Source organism: Oncorhynchus gorbuscha, linkage group LG08 (genome assembly GCF_021184085.1).
Source record: "Oncorhynchus gorbuscha isolate QuinsamMale2020 ecotype Even-year linkage group LG08, OgorEven_v1.0, whole genome shotgun sequence".
Classification (NCBI taxonomy): Eukaryota; Metazoa; Chordata; class Actinopteri; order Salmoniformes; family Salmonidae; genus Oncorhynchus; species Oncorhynchus gorbuscha.
In genome coordinates, this window is record NC_060180.1 from 32,117,587 (window position 1) to 32,140,168 (window position 22,582).

General features: G+C 42.2%; 1 protein-coding gene across 1 annotated transcript in view; it reads right to left on the reverse strand.

Moving 5' to 3' along the window:
• wdr11 (WD repeat domain 11) overlaps nt 1–22,582 on the reverse strand; it is a 150,771-nt gene that overhangs the window by 59,565 nt on the left and 68,624 nt on the right. The window contains exons 11-12 of the mRNA XM_046359175.1: nt 12,284–12,368; nt 4,625–4,731 (exon numbers count right to left, since the gene is read on the reverse strand). Of these exons, the coding sequence (XP_046215131.1) occupies nt 4,625–4,731; nt 12,284–12,368 (192 nt within the window). The remainder of the gene's footprint in view (nt 1–4,624; nt 4,732–12,283; nt 12,369–22,582) is intronic.

Genomic DNA, 22,582 nt, shown 5'->3' on the forward strand with positions numbered 1-22,582 from the left:
TTACAGTTGTAAGACGTGGTGGTAATAACTTTGAATTTACGCCAGCTAAGAGAATGTGCCACTTCTCTCTCCCAGGTTGGAGCGAGCGGTCGCATCCGCACTTCGGTCCGCAGGTAGTATAACTTTTCATTACATTTCATTATAGTACAACGGTTTGATTTGTCTAATCTTAGCAATTTCTTCTTAGCTAGCTACATAGCCGTCTTTGTATCAAAGATAATTGCGTAATTATCATATTTCGTCGTCCTAAAGTAGTCTACACTGCTATCTGCCCAGCAGCTAGCCAGCTAGCAAACGTCCACCGTCTACCGAATAGCAGCACTGTAGAAACTATTACACTCAACTGAACGACTTGATTAGTGTAGTGTTAGCTAGCTACATAGTTGTCTTTGCGGTCTTCGTATCCAAGATAATTGTGTAGTTTAGAGTGTGTAGTCTTAGAGTGATTATCTTAATTTACCGAGGTTAGCTAGCCAGCTATTTGTCGTCCTTAACGTAGGAGACACTGCTAGCTAGCCAACAGCTAGCCAACGTCTACCGAATAGAACTTCCGCACTTAACAACCCGGTCGCATTCCGCTTCGCTCCACAGGTAGTATCACATTTTCATTTCATTTCATTACAGTACAACGGTTTGATTTGTTTGATCGTAGCTAGCTACATAGCTAGCTACATAGCCGTCTTTGTATCAAAGATAATTGTGTAGTCTAGAGCGATTTTCTAGGTTAGCTAGCCAGCTATTGTCGTTCTTTTAACGCAACGTAACGTAATCAACACTGCTAGCTAGCCAGCTAGCCCCCGAATAGCAGCACTGTAGAAACTATTACACTCAACGGAACGACTTGATTAGTGTAGTGTCAACAACACAGCCACTGCCAGCTTGCCTACAAAGTCAACAACGCAGCCACTGCCAGCTAGCCTACTTCAGCAGTACTGTATCATTTTAATCATTTTAGTCAATAAGATTCTTGCTACGTAAGCTTAACTTTCTGAACATTCGAGACGTGTAGTCCACTTGTCATTCTAATCTCCTTTGCATTAGCGTAGCCTCTTCTGTAGCCTGTCAACTATGTGTCTGTCTATCCCTGTTCTCTCCTCTCTGCACAGACCATACAAACGCTCCACACCGCATGGCCGCGGCCACCCTAATCTGGTGGTCCCAGCGCGCACGACCCACGTGGAGTTCCAGGTCTCCGGTAGCCTCTGGAACTGCCGATCTGCGACCAACAAGGCAGAGTTCATCTCAGCCTATGCCTCCCTCCAGTCCCTCGACTTCTTGGCACTGACGGAAACATGGATCACCACAGACAACACTGCTACTCCTACTGCTCTCTCTTCGTCCGCCCACGTGTTCTCGCACACCCCGAGAGCTTCTGGTCAGCGGGGTGGTGGCACCGGGATCCTCATCTCTCCCATGTGGTCATTCTCTCTTTCTCCCCTTACCCATCTGTCTATCGCCTCCTTTGAATCCATGCTGTCACAGTTACCAGCCCTTTCAAGCTTAACATCCTTATCATTTATTGCCCTCCAGGTTCCCTCGGAGAGTTCATCAATGAGCTTGATGCCTTGATAAGCTCCTTTCCTGAGGACGGCTCACCTCTCACAGTTCTGGGCGACTTTAACCTCCCCACGTCTACCTTTGACTCATTCCTCTCTGCCTCCTTCTTTCCACTCCTCTCCTCTTTTGACCTCACCCTCTCACCTTCCCCCACTACTCACAAGGCAGGCAATACGCTCGACCTCATCTTTACTAGATGCTGTTCTTCCACTAACCTCATTGCAACTCCCTTCCAAGTCTCCGACCACTACCTCGTATCCTTTTCCCTCTCGCTCTCATCCAACACTGCCCCTACTCGGATGGTATCGCGCCGTCCCAACCTTCGCTCTCTCTACCACCCTACTCTCTTCCATCCTATCATCTCTTCCCTCTGCTCAAACCTTCTCCAACCTATCTCCTTATTCTGCCTCCTCAACCCTCCTCTCCTCCCTTTCTGCATCCTTTGACTCTCTATGTCCCCTATCCTCCAGGCCGGCTCGGTCCTCCCTTCCCGCTCCGTGGCTCGATGACTCATTGCGAGCTCACAGAACAGGGCTCTGGGCAGCCGAGCGGAAATGGAGGAAAACTCGCCTCCCTGGGGACCTGGCATCCTTTCACTCCCTCCTCTCTACATTTTCCTCCTCTGTGTCTGCTGCTAAAGCCACTTTCTACCACTCTAAATTCCAAGCATCTGGCTCTAACCCTAGGAAGCTCTTTGCCACCTTCTCCTCCCTCCTGAATCCCCCCTCCTCCCTCTCCGCAGATGACTTCGTCAACCATTTTGAAAAGAAGGTCGACGACATCCGATCCTCGTTTGCTAAGTCAAACGACACCGCTGGTTCTGCTCACACTGCCCTACCCTGTGCTCTGACCTCTCTCTCCCCTCTCTCTCCAGATGAAATCTCGCGTCTTGTGACGGCTGGCCGCCCAACAACCTGCCCGCTTGACCCTATCCCCTCCTCTCTTCTCCAGACCATTTCCGGAAACAAACAATATAATATTCTCATGAATCAAGTGTCCCTTATCTAATCAAAATGCCAGAGGGCAAAAACAAGATTACACCTCAGTTGTACTCTACTACACCAAAAAATGCTGATGCACTTAGCAGAGTACATTAAAGGAGGATGCTTGTAAAATGTACGAGTGAGAGAGCACAGCAATCCAAACTAAGCACAAGTAAGAGAGGTGGGAACTCCCAACATCTGCCTAAGATGTTTGTTGCAGGGGCAAAAGGGACGCAGATGAAGTGACACAAGGCAAGATTGCAGGTGAAGAGACTGGGGAGTAGTGCAGATGAGGCATCCGGCCTGTGTGTGTGTGTGTCACCCACAGCTTCTGATCACCGTCTCAATTACTGTTATCAGGACAGAGAAACCAGACACTTTTACTCACTTTTACTCACACGGAAAATTCCAAACAAAAGAAAATGATAAAATGATAAAACAAATGACGATGATGAAATAAACTAAAACTAGTTTATCACACGCGTAGCAGGTTATGAACTCTGCAAGCAACGTTTCCACTCCGAGAATGAGAACGGTAAAATGACTGTAATGAATACATTCATTAACATAAATGAATGTAACCAAATGACAGGGATTGACTGCACATTTACTACTGGAGAGAAACGCAACTATATATTCGCCACACACCCCTCCCCAAAATATTTTACATGCTTTTCACTGACAGCTGCAACTCAATAATCAGCTAGGTCTATTGCATGCTGCCCAAATTGTGGGGTTCCCAAACAGGCATAGGCCTACGAGCTTGTGATTTGAAACACTCCACAGCAATTGTTTTTAAAGAAGCTAACAATCCTCAATTCCTCTGTGGCCAAGTCATGCTTTCTGGTGAAGTATTTTATTCATGTTTAGACAGGAGTAATTATAGAATTTTGGCAAATTTATTTCCATTTACTTCCCTATTGGACCCACCTCTATGCCATTTTTCGCCTGTTCTATCGGTTTTCATTTCATCTCTGTGACATAGAACCGCTATAAGGTGCACTGTTTAGAATGGTGTTCAGAAGGCAAATGTTTGAAAATGATGTTTTACTGGCTTCTTCATCACGAGTTACATGTTCTGTTAAGATGCATTACAATAATCCAATATGTGATTTCTCTCATTCTGAGCACCGTGGGCGGACGCTCTAATGGGTTATGCACCCAATGGATATGAGTCCGGTAAATTTCTCAAATGGCCGATAAATTTAAATTCTTCCCAGTCACGATGTCCGGCGCCACAAGTATTGTCAGCAGAAAAAACCTTGTAAGTCCTTTGAATTCTAATGTGGCTGGGCCAAACACCAAACCTAATGCTCTGGCCTGTTCAATTTTAATTTATCCAGCCTGGGTGTTGTAAATGAGTGGCTCACCCTTCAGCTGAACTGTGGAAAAGACTTGGCTGGTGCTGAAACAAGAACGGACCCCAAATGAATTGTGTCTGTCATTTTCCCTGTCTCCTGAGCTCTCCATCTCTTGCATACTATATGGTCATCCCTGTATCCTCTCACAAACTCTTCTTCTCCTTATTCCTCTCTCTCCTTTCCTTTCCTTACCCCTCACCATCTCTCTGATCTTGACTTGATATGTACAGTATTTCCCTGCAGGGATCCCAGTCATTAAGACAAGTTTCAACAGGGGAGAGAAACATTGGGGCAGTGTGCGATACAATTTCACTGCCAGCCCTGACACACCCCAGCCGTGTTTTCACAGTGTAATGGAGAGTGTTTAGACTTGAACGTGTGTCCATAGAGAGCTATGGGGAGGGAAGTCTCGAGTGGCGCAGCAGTCTAAGGTACTGCATCTCATTGCTAGAAGCATCACTACAGGCACCCTGGTTCGAATCAAGGCTGAATCATAACCAGCCGTGATTGGGAGTCCCATAGGGCGGCGCATAACTGGCCCAGCGTCATCCAGGTTTGGCCGGAGTAGGCGGCCAAACCTGGGGGGGGGGGGGAAAGTGCCTTAGAGTAACACAGAAAGGATTGTGCATGTTTGTGTGCATTATGGCATGCGTGCATGTGTAGACCTTGAGAGTATAGATGTGTGTGCAAGTGAGTGCATACGTGCCCATGTGCGCAACTCACCAGTGGGAAGGTCGACGTGCTGTAGCTCATTCCTCACCAGTCCAGCATTGTTGGGGGTTGAAGTGGCAAAGGAGAGGAAGCTGGTGAGACTGACCCATTCTATGCCTCTGCAGAACACACATTGAAAGTCCCGTTAGTACATTAACATGCTTTTGTCTGATGAGTTAGTTTTCCATCTAAATTTCACTCAAACCTTTATAGAAATAAAACAAACACTACATTTGCAAGCACTAAAGCTAGGAGGTGATAGAGCATTCCATTGAATACAGGGCACTTGCCCGCTTCAAATAATAAAAACTCAGACCTTTTTCCTACATTCCCCTAAGCTAACAAATACATTTTAAAGAATACATTTTGAAGACTTTTTAGTGCCTACAACTGTAGAATAGCGATTACAGAATAGTTGGCAACACCACTAAAACTTTCCATAGAATCAAAACAATCCAGCAGAGAGCCCTTTGAGGGGTTTGACAGGCACAGAAAGGGAGCAGCTACAGTAAGCACCATGCTGTAATGAGATCCTAAATAGCCACATAATTCATTTCTACATTTTACCCTAAAATTACTATTAGAAGCAAAATAGCCCGACGTCCCTCCTTTGCCATTTCAGGGCTGAACTGGCCTGATTTACACCCTAACGACACACACACACACCTCTCATATTATACATCTCACCACTGGCCCTCTGTCAGCAGGGAGAAGACTCACGGAGGCAGAGAGCATTGCTAACTGAGATGAGAAGTGATACATATGTTGTGATTCAAATATTGCATTTTGGGTAGACAATTATGCTATTCTTGTTATATTTTACTGTTAAAATAGGGCTCTAGATAAAACATTTTGTTCAATAAAAATGAAATTGCCTCTAACTTTATGTGCTCTAATATCATAGGCTAATTTATTTGGGGATAACTCACCACCTCAGTAAGTGGAAACTCAAAACACAGCTAGATTACTAACTAAGGACTATACCCACTGTTAGTAGCCATGTACTAATCAAAAACTATATTTAATGTCCAAAACATTGCAGTTGTAACCTACTGCACCAATGAGGACTATGCACTCGCAATGCCTAATGCGAAAAATTGTTGCTAGAGAGCTCAAAATTCAGACTTCCGAAATACAGCAGGATAGCTGTGCTTTCACCACAATTGGATTTAAAATGTTATTACAATCAAAACACTTTCTTTCTCCAGGAGCTTTTTTTTCTCCCCAGGAAAGAAGAGTGGCTCGCTTGACACAGCTGCAGGCCCCAGCGAAACAGGGGCAGGCAGGCAGACACTTTCATTACAGGAATCATAAGGATGACGTACTTTTGACCAAATCATGGTTTTAGCCTCCTAACAAATATGAAGTTTTGAGTGAGGTGAATAAATGTGACCAACACATTTTTTTACTTACACAGCCAACATTTCTGCAGTATTGTAGGTCCTCAAAAACACAGTGGCCTCTATCATTCTTAAATGGATAAAGTTTGGAACGAACAAGACTCTTCCTAGACCTGGCCACCCAGCCACACTGAGCAATCGGGGGAGAGGGGCCTTGATCAGGAAAGCTACAGAGTTCCACTGTGGACATGAGAGAACCTTCCAGAGGGACAACCATCTCTGCAGCACTCCACCAGACCAAGCCTTTATGGTAGAGTTGCCAGACGGAAGCCACTCCTCAGTAAAAGGAGTGGCTTGGAATCAGGAGCCCACTTGGAATCAGGAGGAAACCTGGCACCATCCCTACTGTGAAGCATGGTGGTGGCAGCATCGTGCTTTGGGGATGTTTTTCACCGGCAGTGACCGGGAGACTAATCAGGACCGAGGGAAATATTATGTGAACCAAGTACAGAGAGATCCTTGATGAAAACCTGCTTCAGAACGCTCAGGACATCAGACTGGGGTGAAGGTTCAACAACCATAAACACACACCCAAGACAATGTAGGAGTGGCTTCAGGTCAGGTCTCTGAATGTCCTTGAGTGGCCCAGCCAGAACCCAGACTTGAACACGATCTAACATCTCTGAAAATAGCTGTGCAGCGATGCTCCCCATACAAACTGACAGAGCTTGAGAGGCTGCAGAGAAGAATGGGAGAAGCTCCCCAAATACAGCTGTGCCAAGCATCATACCAAAGAAGACTCAAGGCTATAACCTGCCAAAGGTGCTTCAATAAAGTACTGAGTAAAGGGTCTGAATACTTACACTACCGTTCAAGAGTTTGGGGTCACTTATAAATGTCCTTGTTTTTGAAGAAAAAAAAATCATATCAAATTGATCAGAAATACAGTGTAGACGTTGTTAATGTTGTAAATTACTATTGGAGCTGGAAACGGCTGATTTTTACTGGAATATCTACATAGGCCCAATATCAGCAACCATCACTCATGTGTTCCAATGGAACGCTGTGTTAGCTAATCCAAGTTTATTATTTTAAAAGGCTAATTGATCATTAGAAAACACTTTTTTAATTATATTAGCACAGCCTTAAACTGTTGTCCTGATTAAAGAAGCAATACAACTGGCCTTCATTAGACTAGTTGAGTATCTGGAGCAGCATCTGCATCTGTGGGTTCAATTACAGGCTCAAAATGGCCAGAAACAAATAACTTTCTTCTGAAACTCGTCAGTCTATTATTGTTCTGAGATTTCTTGAGAGAAATTGCCAAGAAACTGAAGATCTCGTACAACGCTGTGTTACTCGCTTCACAGAACAGCACAAAATGGGTCTAACCAGAATAGAAAGAGGAGTGGGAGGCCCCGGTGCTCAACTGAGGAAGAGGACAAGTACATTAGTGTGTCTAGTTTGAGAAACAGAGTCACAAGTCCTCAACTGGCAGCTTCATTAAATAGTACTCGCAAAACACCAGTTTCAACGTCAACAATGAAGAGTCGACTCCGGGATCCTGGACCTCTAGGCAGAGTTCCTCTGTCCAGTGTCTGTGTTATTTTGCCCATCTTAATCTTTTATTGGCCAGTCTGAGATAGGGCTTTTTCTTTACAACTTCATAAACACAACCAAATTATTATTTTTCATATAGCTTAAGTGACCTGATTCAGGAAACTAGGCATATATCACAAGTTACGACTTCACAGGACAGCCGTTTGAAAGTGAAACGTGTTTTTATTAAACTGCATTTTTTGGGCAGAAATGCCTTCTTAAACGTGAACTTTCATGTGTCTTAATAACAAACATGTATGCCATCTGTAAATAGGACTACAATTGTTCAATTACGAGCCTAGTTGGTTTAGCCACAGAAAAAGTCAGCAACCTTCACGCTAGCCATGATTGGCTGAGATAATGAGTGGGCTGGACATGCCGAGAGTTTGGGTTGTTCTGCGGTGTTGCATCTTGTGTCTATAAAATGAGCTTCTGGTTATGTGTAGATAATCCTTCCTACTGCAGTTCTCTCTAAATATATATAACGTTAGCCATGGAGAACTGCAAATATGAGGTTACTTGCTCTCAAAAACATTGCTGCCCTGAACTTATCAGGCGCTATCGACAAGGTCAGTGGGAAAACGTTGTAATGGACTTCTTTCTGGAGGACGATCATGCCATGCTGACTCTGAAAATGTTATAAAAGGGGTTGCAAGTCTGCCTTGAAGCTTTCATCCATGTACACGGGAAAGAATCTAGCTACAGTTTCAGATATTATACATGTATAATTTTGTCAGAAAGTTGTTTTCATTGCAAGTTAAAGATTGCTGTTAGCTAGCCAGCTGGAGTGTGATGACTGGCTTGTTAGCTAACATTGAACCTATTTGGTAAACTTTAGCAAGCTATGACAATTGGTTTGTATTGCTAGTAACGTTACTCTATGGTTTGTGATTTTCTGAAATGTTTTAGAGAGCTAGCATTTTTAGAGAACGTTACATGTCTAAACAAAAGTCCCCAAGTTAAAGCTTGCAGTTAGCTAGCTAACGTTAGCGGAGGTTAGATGGCTGGTTTGCAAGCTAACATTAACTTACATGTATGAAGTGTGTGTAATGCTAGTGATGTTTTCTCAGAATGTAATTTCGCATTGCTTGTTATAGCCTAATGTTAGCTAGCTAACATCAAACCTATTTGGTTATTTTTAGCTAGCTATGACAATCGGTTTGTATTGCTAGTTAAAGCTTGCTGTTAGCTAGCCAGCTAACATTATATGGCTGGCTAGCTAACATTACATGTATGAACTGTGTGTAGTGATGTTCTCAGAATGCCATTTCATATCTAATATATATATTAATGCTCAAATATTTGTATCTGGAATTTGTCTTTCAGCATCTGTTGAATACGCCTGACTCTCCTCCACCAATCATACAAGGAGAATGGCCTAATGAGAGCATCAAAAAGAGAGCTGGCCCAAGCAAGCACAGGTTACATCTGAAGCATGAGGACTTGCAGCGAGTGGTGAATTTAAACAATTATAATGAGGATAATGCAATAGTATTACCAGGAATCCACCCAGGACACAAACACTTTGGTGGAAAACGGCTGCTATCCCATGTGACAAAAGCAGCAGTGTGGCGTCTCTACAAGGTATCGATGACAACACTTGGTATCTAAAACATAAACACATTTTGATTGTTTAACCTTTTTGGGATAGGGGGCAGCATTTTCACTTTTGGATGAATAGCGTGCCCAGACTGAACTGCCTCCTTCTCTGTCCCAGAGTATAACAGAACTCATATGGCAGGCAAAAACCGGAGAAGAAATCCAAAAAGGAGGTGAGAAATTGATTTTTAAAACAGTGCCTATTGAAATCCCAGCGAGATATGAATGAGGATGCACTTCCTAGGGCTTCCACTAGATGTCACCATCTTTAGAAACTGATTTGAGGATTCTACTATTAAGGAGGGGCTCATAATAGCTCTTTGAGTGAGTGGTCTGGCAGAGAGACTCGGTCTCATAACGCGCGCTCCCGACAGAGTTTGCTCTCGTTCCAATGCTCTTCTTCAGACAATGAAATTCTCTGGTTGGAACCTTATTGATGATTTATGTTAACGTGTGAAAGTTAAATATTTCTAAAATATTTTTGAATTTCGCGCGCTGCCTTTCCAGCGGATTGTTGTCGAGGGGTTCAGCTGCCCTAGAAAGGTTAATTGACCTCCAACATGATTGGCACTACTTTTATTGATCTCACATTATTTCTGTATTTTTCAGAGGTATGTGTCATCGGGCTGTCTTCCTTCAGGAATCTGTGGACAAAATTGCTGCCCCACTTCTCAAGCACTAAGCCCAAGACAGACCTGTGCTGGCAGTGCCAGAGGAACAACTATCAGGTCTTCAGATCTGCCAATCTGCCAGAAGCTGTTAAGTAAGTGTTGAAATAATTTATAAAAGGTTGAAGATAAATTATTAAGTAATTCTACCCAGAAAATGAACCATCAGGGATTAAAGCTTATGTAGCATAGACAAGGAGTAATTAAAGCTGATAAACATATGTCCAAATAGGTTGGACTGGGGAAGAGAGGAATGTATGTGTGTGCCGAAAAAAAACAAAGTGAATCCTTAACCTATGTTTGAACCGACCCGGCTCGAACTCTGGGGAGATAAGATAGGACAAGGAGTACCCCTCCAGGTTTCCTCTATCTTGAGGGGAATGTAACTGTCAGTTGGGTAATGATCAACTGTGGTGAGAATTGTAGAGAAGTAGATAGGATAGCTCTCCTAATGATAGCGTTTATGTATCTGCCTAGGTTGAATGTTATAAAAGGAACATCTTTGTATATGCACAGGAGCTCTCGCGAATAAACTTGGAATTGACCAATTGTGAGCTGGGATTTCTGTCTGTTTCATTTAAACCAGAACTTTACACACTCTGGGTTGCAGACAAATTAGAATAATTGAAATATATTTAAATTGAAAACAAAATTCTACATCAGTAAGCCAAGATGAAGAAGCAAGAGCAGCATCTCCTGCTTGTTCAGAGTGACCGGTCGGTCTACCAGATGGTTGCAGACTGCAAGACCACCTGTGAAGACTGCAGTTGTCTCTGGGGAGCCCTACTGAACGAGCAAGCTTGGATTTTGCTCAACAAGTAAGCCACATTTGCTCATTTATACTGATTAAGGACATAGATGGATGTATAGATATATACAAAAAATTATATATGGGAGGCAGGCAAATACCTTTCACTGAGCTGTGTAAAGACAGATTGACAGGGGTGAGAATTAATTGTAATTTATCTTAATATCATTTTGTTGTTTGCAGGTGCAGGTTCTGAACCTATGCAGCCAGGTCCCATCTACTTTTTAACTCCTTGCAAGTGTGGCTTGTTTGGCGTCTGCTGTGTAAGGAATACCACAAGTCAACTACTTGATTGATGAAGGCACATCATCCAGCAAAAGCAGCAGTGCAGTAATCAACAACATGCACCATTTCTTCACCAATTACGGAGTTGGGGAAACACCTGTGGACCTGAATTGTGATAACTGCAGTGGCCAAAAAGATAACAAGTTTGTGCTCTGGTATTGTGCCTTGGGGACCATGCACAAGCTCCATCACAATGTTATATATTACCCTCTCTCCCTCAGTGGCATTGTTAGTTTCTAAGATCGCCACCTGTCTCCCCTTATCAATGCCTGCCACATGTAAATTGCTTCCCTGCACTCAACACATCCCAAGTTTAGTTGCACCCACTATATACCTTCCTCCTATAACCCTTAACATCTGGTGAAGACCCTCTAAAACTTAGCACTCCATCAGTGACATGAATAAGTATATTTTCATATTCTCAGAACCCAGCGGCACCTCACTCAGGTTGCATGGCCTTATCACATAGTATTCCATACATAAGTTAAGTGCGTGTGTAACAGTATATCAAATATGCTAATGTACTGGTGTGCAGGCATTTGGGCAGTGGTGTAAAGTACTACTTAAGTATTTTTTGGGGGGGTATCTGTACATTACTTCACTATTTATATTTTGGCCTACTTTTACTTTACTACATTTCCCTGACACTCAAACGTACTCATTACATTTTGGCAGAAAAATTGTCCAATTCACACACTTCTCAAGAGAGCATCACTGGTCATCCCTACTGCATTTGTTCTGGGACACTCACTAAACACAAATGCTTTGTATGTAAATTATGTCTGAGTGTTGGTGTATTTTACTTCAGTCATTTTCTATTAACTTCTCTAGGATAGGGGGCAGAATTTGGAATTTTGGATGAAAAGCATGCCCAATTTCCACTGCCTGCTACTCATCCACAGAATATAAGATATGCATATTATTAGTAGATTTGGATAGAAAACACTGAAGTTTCTAAAACTGTTTGAAACATGTCTGTGAGAATAACAGAACTTATGTAGCAGGCGAAAACCCCGAGGACAAACCATTCAGATTTTTTATTTTTGAGGTCACCCTGTTTTCAATGAGATTTTATTGGGAATCCAGATTTCTAAGGGACTTGCTTGCAGTTCCTACCGCTTCCACTGGATGTCACCAGTCTTGGTTGAGGTTATTCCTTTGTGTAATGTGTTATTAAATCTGCACCGAAGTAGTTGGGAGGAGACGCAATCCACGGCAAAATGAGTGGTGGCTTTTGTGATGAAAGTGAGTTGTAAGTAGGTGATTATCAAATGGCTCAGTGGGTGTCTTGGGCAGAGCCATGAGTGGACAATGATGAGTGGAAGTCCTTGATTTGAGACACCACACTAGGGAAGTGGGTGATGTTACTCACTTGACTTCACAGGAGTGGACACTCAGGTCCTTGTGCAGAAGACCACTGGTGAGGTTATAGACCAGAACTGACCCATTACTGGTACCTGTGGACAGACAAAGAGAGACGTATACAGTTATAATTGGAACAAATCCTAACTTCCCTTAAGTCAGATTTCTGTGTCTAAGTCCCCCAGCAATTTCTGAATTTGCCCCCCAATAAAACAGTTACTGATTGAGGCACATTAACATTATTAATACAATTACTAAATGTATATAAAAATCGGAGCAATAGTGTGCGGCAGGCCTATAATTCACCGGCAGTATTGACGGCCCCCTTGTGTGGCCGTAATACCCGCTAAAGAAAAGCCATGCCATGTGGTCAAAGTTAGAATTCCCTTCTCCTGGCTGCCAATAGCTGTGGTCCGAAGCACCTTTCATTCACATTGCGCTCTCAGATATCTCAATAATTATTAGCCAATGCACGTCATGTAAATCGGTACTTCTCACAGGCATAGCAGCTCCGAAGTACAAGACAGCCATATTGGGGATGTAACAGTGCGCCTCCTTATCGAATTCCCAGGAGCACATTGAAGATATTATGAAAGGAACAGCAAAATCACTAGCCTTCAGTTCGTTCTGAATGTATTTAGACCTAGACTTTTTCATATATTGTTAGGCTACAGCCTTATAAAATTGGTTAAATTGTATATTTTTCCTCATCAATCTACACAGAATGACAAAGCAAAAACAGTTTAGAAATTGTTGCAAATTTATTCAAAATAAAACACTGAAATATCACATTTTCATAAGTATGCAGACCCTTTACTCAGTACTTTGTTGAAGTACCTTTGGCAGTGATTACAGCAGTCTTCTTGGGAATGATGCTACAAGCTTGGCACAACTGTATTTGTGGAGATTCTCCCATTCTTCTCTGCAGATCCTCTCAAGCTCTGTCAGGTTGGGCGGGGAGTGTTGCTGCACAGCTATTTTCATGTCTCTCCAGAGGTGTTCGATCGGGTTCAAATACGGCCACTTAAGAACATCAGAGGCTTGTCCCAAAGCCAAACCTGAGTTGTTTTGGCTGTGTGCTTTAGGTCGTTGTCCTATTGGAAGGTGAACCTTTCCATTGATCCTGACTAGTCACACGGTCCCGGTTGTAGCTTGTGGAGGTATCAAAAAACTGTTGCTTTTATGGATTTTGGCTTGTTGGTTTTTGAGCTATGTTGCTCTGTCTGAATGCTATGTTTTGCGTGTCCTATGTTGCTCTGCATGTGCTCACTGATTGTCTGTATTGTTATTGTAATTGTTTTTAATAACCTGCCCAGGGACTGTGGTTGAAACTTTGCCTGCTGGCTAAAACCGGCACTTTTACTGAAATGTTGATTAAATGTGCACTGTCCCTGTAAAAATAAAAACATCTTAGGTTTCCTCCAGACGTGAAGTTCTCTCATTCAGTCCAAAAAGTTCAATCTTGTTTTTCATGGTCAGATTCCTTTCGGTGCCAAAATCTAAGAGGGCTGTCATGTACCTTATACTGAGGAGTGGCTTCCATTTGGCCACTCTACCATAAAGGCCTGATTGGTGGAGTGCTGCAGAGATAGTTGTCCTTCTGGGAACTCTATAGCTCTGTCAGAGTGAACATCTGGTTCTTGGTCACCCCTGATTGCTCAGTTTGGCAGGGTGGCCAGCTCTAGGAAGAGTCTTTGTGGTTCCAAAATTAATTCATTTAAGAATGGAGGCCATTGTGTTCTTGGGGACGTTCAATAATGCAGAAATGTTTTGGTACCCTTCCCAGATCTGTGACTTGACACAATCCAGTCTCTTAGCTCGAAGGACAATTCATTCTACTTTAGTTTTTGCTCTGACATGAACTGTCAACTGTGGGACTTTATATAGACAGGTGTGTGCCTTTCCATGTCCAATCAATTTAATTTACCACAGGTGGAGTCCAATCAAGTTGAAGAAACATCAAGGACAATCAATGGAAACAGCTACATTTCAAGTCTCATAGCAAATACTTGTGTAAATAAGGTATTTCTGTTTTGTATTTTTAATACATTATTTATTTAACACATTTTAGAACACGGCTGTATTTGTATTTAATATGGGTTCCCATTAGCTACTGCCAACTCTTCCTGGGGATCGGCAAAATTAAGGTAGTTACAGTGGGGCAAAAAAAGTATTTAGTCAGCCACCAATTGTGCAAGTTCTCCCACTTAAAAAGATGAGGCCTGTAATTTTCATCATAGGTACACTTCAACTATGACAGACAAAATGAGAAAAAAAACAACTGAAAATCACATTGTAGGATTTTTAATGAATTAATTTGCAAATTATGGTGGAAAATGAATATTTGGTCAATAACAAAAGTTTCTCAATACTCAATACCCTTTGTTGGCAATGACTGAGGTCAAATGTTTTCTGTAAGTCTTCACAAGGTTTTCACAAACTGTTGCTGGTATTTTGGCCCATTCCTCCATGCAGATCTCCACTAAAGCAGTGATGTTTTGGGGCTGTTGCTGGGAAACACGGACTTTCAACTCCCTCCAAAGATGTTCTATGGGGTTGAGATCTGGAGACTGGCTAGGCCACTCCAGGACCTTGAAATGCTTCTTACGAAGCCACTCCTTCGTTGCCCGGGCAGTGTGTTTGGGATCATTGTCATGCTGAAAGACCCAGCCACGTTTCATCTTCAATGCCCTTTTTCAATCAAAATATCACGATACATGGCCCCATTGATTCTTTCCTTTACACGTATAAGTCGTCCTGGTCACTTTGCAGAAAAACAGCCCCAAAGCATGATGTTTCCACCCCCATGCTTCACAGTAGGTATGGTGTTCTTTGGATGCAACTCAGCATTCTTTGTCCTACAAACACGACGAGTTGAGTTTTTACCAAAAAGTTATATTTTGGTTTCATCTGACCATATGGCATTCTCCAAATCTTCTTCTGGATCATCCGAATGCTCTCTAGCAAACTTCAGACGGGCCTGGACATATACTGACTTAAGCAGGGGGACATGTCTGGCACTGCAGGATTTGAGTCCCTGGCGGCGTAGTGTGTTACTAAGGGTAGGCTTTGTTACTTTGGTCCCAGCTCTCTGCAGGTCATTCACTAGGTCCCCCCGTGTGGTTCTGGGATTTTTGCTCACCGTTCTTGTGATCATTTTGACCCCACGGGGTGAGATCTTGCGTGGAGCCCCAGATCGAGGGAGATTGTCAGTGGTCTTGTATGTCTTCCATTTCCTAATAATTGCTCCCACAGTTGATTTCTTCAAACCAAGCTGCTTACCTATTGCAGATTCAGTCTTCCCAGCCTGGTGCATGTCTACAATTTTGTTGCTGGTGTTCTTTGACAGCTCTTTGGTCTTGGCCATAGTGGAGTTTGGAGTGTGACAGGTGAGGGGTTTGAGGTTGTGGACAGGTGTCTTTTATACTGATAACAAGTTCAAACAGGTGCCATTAATACAGGTAACAAGTGGAGGACAGAGGAGCCTTTTAAAGAAGTTACAGGTCTGTGAGAGCCAGAAATCTTGCTTGTTTGTAGGTGACCAAATACTTATTTTCCACCATAATTTGCAACTAAATTCATTAAAAATCCTACAATGTGATTTTCTGGATTTTTTTCCCTCATTTAGTCTGTCATAGTTGAAGTGTAACTATGATGAAAATTACAGGCCTCTCATCTTTTTAAGTGGGAGAACTTGCACAATTGATGGCTAACTAAATACTTTTTTTGCCCCACTGTATACATTTTTTAAAACATTACATTACATTCATTACAGAATTCACAACACACAAAGTATGTGCCCTTAGGCCCATACGCCACTACCACATACACTACTGTTCAAAAGTTTGGGGTCACGTAGAAGTTTCCTTGTTTTCCATGAAAACATACATGAAATTAGTTGCAAAACGAATAGGAAATATATTGACAAGGTTATAAAACAATGATTTTTAATTGAAAGAATAATTGTGTCCTTCAAAAGTTGCTTTCAAAGAATCCTCAATGTGCAGCAATTACAGCCTTGCAGACCTTTTCCATTCTAGTTGTCAATTTGTTGAGGGAATCTGGAGGGATTTCACCCCATGCTTCCTGAAGCACCTCCCACAAGTTGGATTCGCATAATGGGCACTTCTTTACGTACCATACGGTCAAGCTGCCCCCACAACAGCTCAATAGGGTTGAAATCCGGTGACTGTGCTGACAAATCCATTATAGACAGAATTCCAGCTGACTGCTTCTTCCCTAAATATTTTTTGCATAGTTTGACCCAATGCACAGCTCCATTGTCCTGTTGTAGGAGGGAATTGGCTCCAATTAAGTGCCATCCACAGGGTATGGCATGGCTTCGCAAAATGGAGCGATAGCCTTCCTTCTTCAAAATCCCTTTTACCCTGTATAAATCTCCAACTTTTACCATCACCAAAGCACCTGCAAACCATCACATTGCCTCCACCATGCTTGACATGGCATCTTTTTATTTTTTCTGCATCTCACGAATGTTCTTCTTTGTGATCCGAACAACTCAAACTTAGATTTGTCTGTCCATTACATTTTTTTCCAATCTTCCTCTGTCCAGTGTCCATTCTTTTTCCCATCCTAATTTTTTCTTTTTATTTGTCTGAGAAATTGAAATTTTTCTTTGCAACTCTGCCTAGAAGGCCAGCATCCCGGAGTCACCTCTTCACTGTTGACGTTGAAACTGGTGTTTTGCGGGTACTATTTAATGAAGCTGCCAGATGAGGACTTGAGACATCTGTTTCTCAAACTAAACACTAATGTACTTTTCCTCTTGCAGTTGTGCACCGGGGCCTCCCACTCCTTTCTATTCTGGTTAGGGCCAGTTTGCGCTGTTCTGTGAAGCGAGTAACACAGCGTTGTATGAGATCTTCGGTTTCTTGGCAATTTCTCGCATAGAATAGCCTTCATTTCTGAGAGCAAGAATAGACTGACGAGTTTCAGAAGAAAGGTCTTTGTTTCTGGCAATTTTGAGCCTGCCACAAATGCTGATGCTCCAGATACTCAACTAGTCTAAAGGCCAGTTTTATTGCTTCTTTAAATCAGAACAACTGTTTTCAGCTGGGCTAACAAATGCAAAAGGGTTTTCTAATGATGAATTAGTCTTTTAAAATGACAAACATGGATTACCTAACACAATGTGCCATTAGAACACAGGAAAAAATTGCCGTTTCCAGCTACAATAGTAATTTGCAATAATAACAATGTCTACACCGTATTTCTGCTTTTCTTTCAAAAACACTGATATTTCTAAGTGACCCCAAACTTTTGAACGGTAGTGTTACTATAACACAAAATCCATGTGTACGCGTGTGTGTGTGTATATTGCGTATGTATATCATGTGTGTGTATGCACATTTGTGTTGCTTCAGTTCCCGCTGTTCCATAAGGTGAATTTTTATCTGTTTTTTAAATCTGATTCTACTGCTTGCATCAGTTAACTGATGTAGAATAGTTTCATGTAATCACAGTTTTCTGTAATGTAACAAAATGTGGAAGGGGTCTGAATTATTTCCGAATGCACTGTATGTCAATCTATCCCCCATAGTACCTATTCCATTCTGCCCTACAAAGTCAAAACCCAGTAACTACAAACTTTTTTTACTGCAAAACTTGACTTTAACAACAACAACAAAATCTAGACAGCCATATAAGATAGTTCAATTTATATTTTGATCAACTGGCTTGTTCTTGTGTCAGGAAACTAAATACCACATTAATCAGAAAATATATCTGACCATTACAACAGACCAAAGATTTTTCACCAAATTCTTAGTTACAGCGTTTTAACTTTGTAGGTCAGCATTCTTCAGCTTGTTGTTCTGTGTGAGAAATAAATATTTCTAACAGACTCTGGGACAGTTCATACATCCACTGTACATAAAAAAAACACTTAAAAGCAACAGGGCAGATGCAACAGATCAGAACCGTCAGCTTAAAACGTTGATATAATGTTAAGAAATAGTATTTTAAGTGCAGCAATGAGCACACAGCATTAGGCTATCAGCATGAATGTTCCAAAATGCAATTAGCAGGAAAATTAACTAACTCCAGAATGTGGATTTAAGTTAATTGAATGGGGTTCATACACTCATATTTCTTGACAACGTGAACTTAATCAAATAACTTGTGTTTTCAAAAGAAATTGATACAATAGGTGTAAGGAGTGGTCCTAGTAAATATTTAAAGTTACCAACACAGCACACCTATTGACTATACATTAGAATTAGCTTATTATCATTACTGAAATTAAAGATCTCGTTATCGAAAAGGACCTAAAAATGCGGTAAATGTGTATTTCGGTAATGAGAGGCGCTCAATCTGCAAGTAATAGGAGACAGCCATTATGGATCAGCAAACAAATGGCCATATCACTAATTCCAATTCATGCCTCCATGTTGGTAAGGTAATGGTTCTCTACATTTTTCCCAATTTGAGCATTTTAGTCTCATCATCCCAACAAAACAATCTCCACTATAAAAAGCATCTAAAAATTCTCACATTTCTTTTAGACCAACATTTAGTTTTCCACAGTAGAGATTTGTATACATTTTGCCATCCATCTCTCGACATGTGCAACATGGTTTCAATATTCAAATATGATCTCCAGCTGTCCAATAGTAATGAATGTGTCGGGACTCACGAGATCCTGTCAGGCTGTATCACTGCCTGGTACGGCAACTGCTCCGCCCATAACCGTAAGGCTCACCAGAGGGTAGTGAGGTCCGCACAACGCGTCACCGGGGGCAAACTACATGCCCTCTAGGACACCTACACCACCCGATGTCACAGGAAGGCCAAAAGGATCATCAAGGACAACAACTACCCGAGCCACTGCCTGTTCACCCCGCTATCATCCAGAAGGTGAGGTCAGTTCAGCTGCATCAAAGCAGGGACCGAGAGACTGAAAAACAGCTTCTATCTCAAGGCCATCAGACTGTTAAATAGCCATCACTAGCCAGCTTCCACCTGGTTACACAACCATGCACCTTAGAGGATGCTGCCCTGTATACATAGACATGGAATCACTGGCCACTTTAATAATGGAGCACTAGTCACTTTAATAATGCTTTACACATCTCATATGTATATATTGTATTCTATTCTACTGTATTTCAGTCAATGCCATTCCGACATTGCTCAATCTAAAATGTATATTTCTGAATTCCCTTCTTTTACTTTTAGATGTGTGTATTGTTGTGAATTGTTAGATACTAATGCCCTGTTGGAGCTAGGAACACAAACATTTCACTACACCCGCAATAAAATATTTATACACATTATATATACATATAAAATATATCCCGAGAGAGCCATGTTACCGTGAAAAAGAGTATGTTACAATCCCTGAAGTCTCTCTGGAAGGAGATCCTAGCAGGTGTTCGATGATCAATCCTGGACACTAGGGCCGGGACGATATCAGTATCACAATACTTGTTATTATTGTGGAAAATAAACAAAACACCAAGTGGATTCAACTTATTTAGGAAAAACAGCCCTAATGTTGGAAACATCCAACGTCAAATGTAGTTATTTTCTAAGCTGTAGCACACAATATGTTACATACGGCTGAATTTTACAGGACCAAAGAGTTGAGTCTGCTTCATGTTTAAATTTTTGACATGGAATAAATATTGTGAAACTGGTATAGTCACAGCCCTATCATACACCCAGTCTGGACTGATTGATTGGTGCTGCAGTAACTGTCGCCAACCCGAGCATGATTGAATCAGATCACTCAGGGGAAAACATTTATCCACCACTGTCACCAATCATCCTTCTCTCATACCAGGATATAATGTATTAACACCTTAATACACAACAGGATGCAAAAAACAACATTGGTTGTCTATTACCAGAATGCTAACAAAATTAGCACAAGTAATAGCGAATTAAATGGAGGCTTGCTAAAGATGCTAATGAGCGCAAAATACAAACACGTTGCAAAGACAGACAATCCAGCTCATAAAGTTATACCTAAACTGAAGAAGAAAAAAGAAACGTCCCTTTTTCAGGACCCTGTCTTTTAAAGATCATTCGTAAAAATCCAAATAACTTTACAGATCTTCATTGTAATGGGTTTAAACATGGTTTCCCATGCTTGTTCAATGAACCATAAACAACTGTGGAACGGTCATTAAGACACAAACAGCTTACAGACGGTAGGCAATTAAGGTCACAGTTATGAAAACTTAGGACATTAAAAGAGGCCTTTCTACTGATTCAGAAAAAAGAAAGATGCCCAGGGTCCCTGCTCATCTGCGTCAACGTGCCTTAGGCATGCTGCAAGGAGGCATGAGGACTGCAGATTTGGCCAGGGCAATAAATTGCAATGTCCTTACTGTGAAACGCCTAAGACAGCGCTTCAGGGAGACGGGACAGACAGCTGATCGTCCTCTCAGTGGCAGACCACGTGTAACACCACCTGCACAGGATCGGTACATCCGAACATCACACCTGCGGGACAGGTACAGGATGGCAACAACAACTCCCCGAGTTACACCAGGAACGCACAATCACTCCATAAGTGCTCAGACTGTCCGTAATAGGCTGAGAGAGGCTGGACTGAGGGCTTGTAGGCCTGCTGTAAGGCAGATCCTCACCATACATCACCGGTAACAACGTCGCCTATGGGCACAAATCCACCATCGCTGGACCAGACAGGACTAGCAAAAAGTGCTCTTCACTGACGAATCGCGGTTTTATTTCACCAATGGTGATGTTTGGATTTTCGTTTATTGTCGAAGGAATGAGCGTTACACCGAGGCCTGTACTCTGGAGCAGGATTGATTTGGAGGTGGAGGGTCCGTCATGGTCTGGGGCGATGTGTCACAGCATCATCGGACTGAGCTTGTTGTCATTGCAGGCAATCTCAAAGCTGTGAGTTTACAGGGAAGCCATCCTCCTCCCTCATGTGGTACCCTTCCTGCAGGCTCATCTTGACATGACCCTCCAGCATGACAATGCCACCAGCCATACTGCTCATTCTACGTGTGATTTTCTGCAAGACAGGTATGTCAGTGTTCTGCCATGGCCAGCGAAGAGCCCGGATCTCAATCCCATTGAGCACGTCTGGGACCTGTTGGATCGGAGGATGAGGGTTAGGGCCATTCCACCCAGAAATGTCCAGGAACTAACTTGCAGGTGCCTTGGTGGAAGAGTGGGGTAACATCCCACAGCACGAACTGGCAAATCTGGTGCAGTCCATGAGGAGGAGATGCACTGCAGTACTTCATGCAGATGGTGGCCACACCAGATACTGACTGTTACTTTTGATTTTGACCACCCCTTTGTTCAGGGACAAATTATTAAATTTGTTAGTCACATGTCTGTGGAACTTGTACAGTTTATGTCTCAGTTGTTGACACTTATGTTCAAACAAATATTTACACGTTAACTTTGCTGAAAATAACAGTGAGAAGTTTTTTACGGAACATAATTTTCGGTGAGTTTGGACATTTACAAGCGAATGTGAAAGATACATTGTACAAATGAACAAGGTTTGATGCATGTTTGTCTGAAGGAAGAACAGCAGCCTACTGGCTCTGGAGCAGCATGTGTAGGCTACACACTGTGTGTGTGGAGTATGGGGCAATGGGCCTACCTCTGCTCAGAAGAGGTGAGGGAATAAGACAGACCATAACGGAGAAGAGAAAATACCCATGGAAATCAAGATAGCGGCAGCTGTACAAATAACTTTGACTTCTCAAACACGGCAGAAAGCTAACACAATATGACGCCCCATCACCTTGTCCATTCAGCCACTAATTCTGCAAATCCCATTCAGTTAAACGTAGGGGCTGCGTTAATGTAGAATTCTGCATTTTTCACACAGAAAAAAAGAGAAAACAAGAAATATCTTCATGCGTTTTGTAAACGGCTTCTTATTGTAATTTCTGCTCAGCATCAAACTAATTTTGAGCTTCAGTTGCACTTCTTCACTCAGATGAGAATAAACAAATGGGCATTCTATACAGCAGACAGCACTCTGATGTGTCGCTACTTCTCACAGGTACTTTTCTCAGTTTAGCTAGTCTACTTTCCTCTGATGAAATGCAAGATTTACTTTAAGAAAAACAGAAATATTATGGCCATGCATCGTTTTTGCAAAAAATACCTTGCTTTTTCATTGCAAGCCCATTTACTTGCATGGCTGCCAGCCAAATAGCTTTGCACTTCTGTTGTCAACTGACGAAAACTAAACTATTTTCTGCCTGTGTTGCACTAATGAATTTTCTGGGAAGGAAAACTATAGTTGCATATCCCTGAATACTCTATTGAAGAAAAAAAAACACGA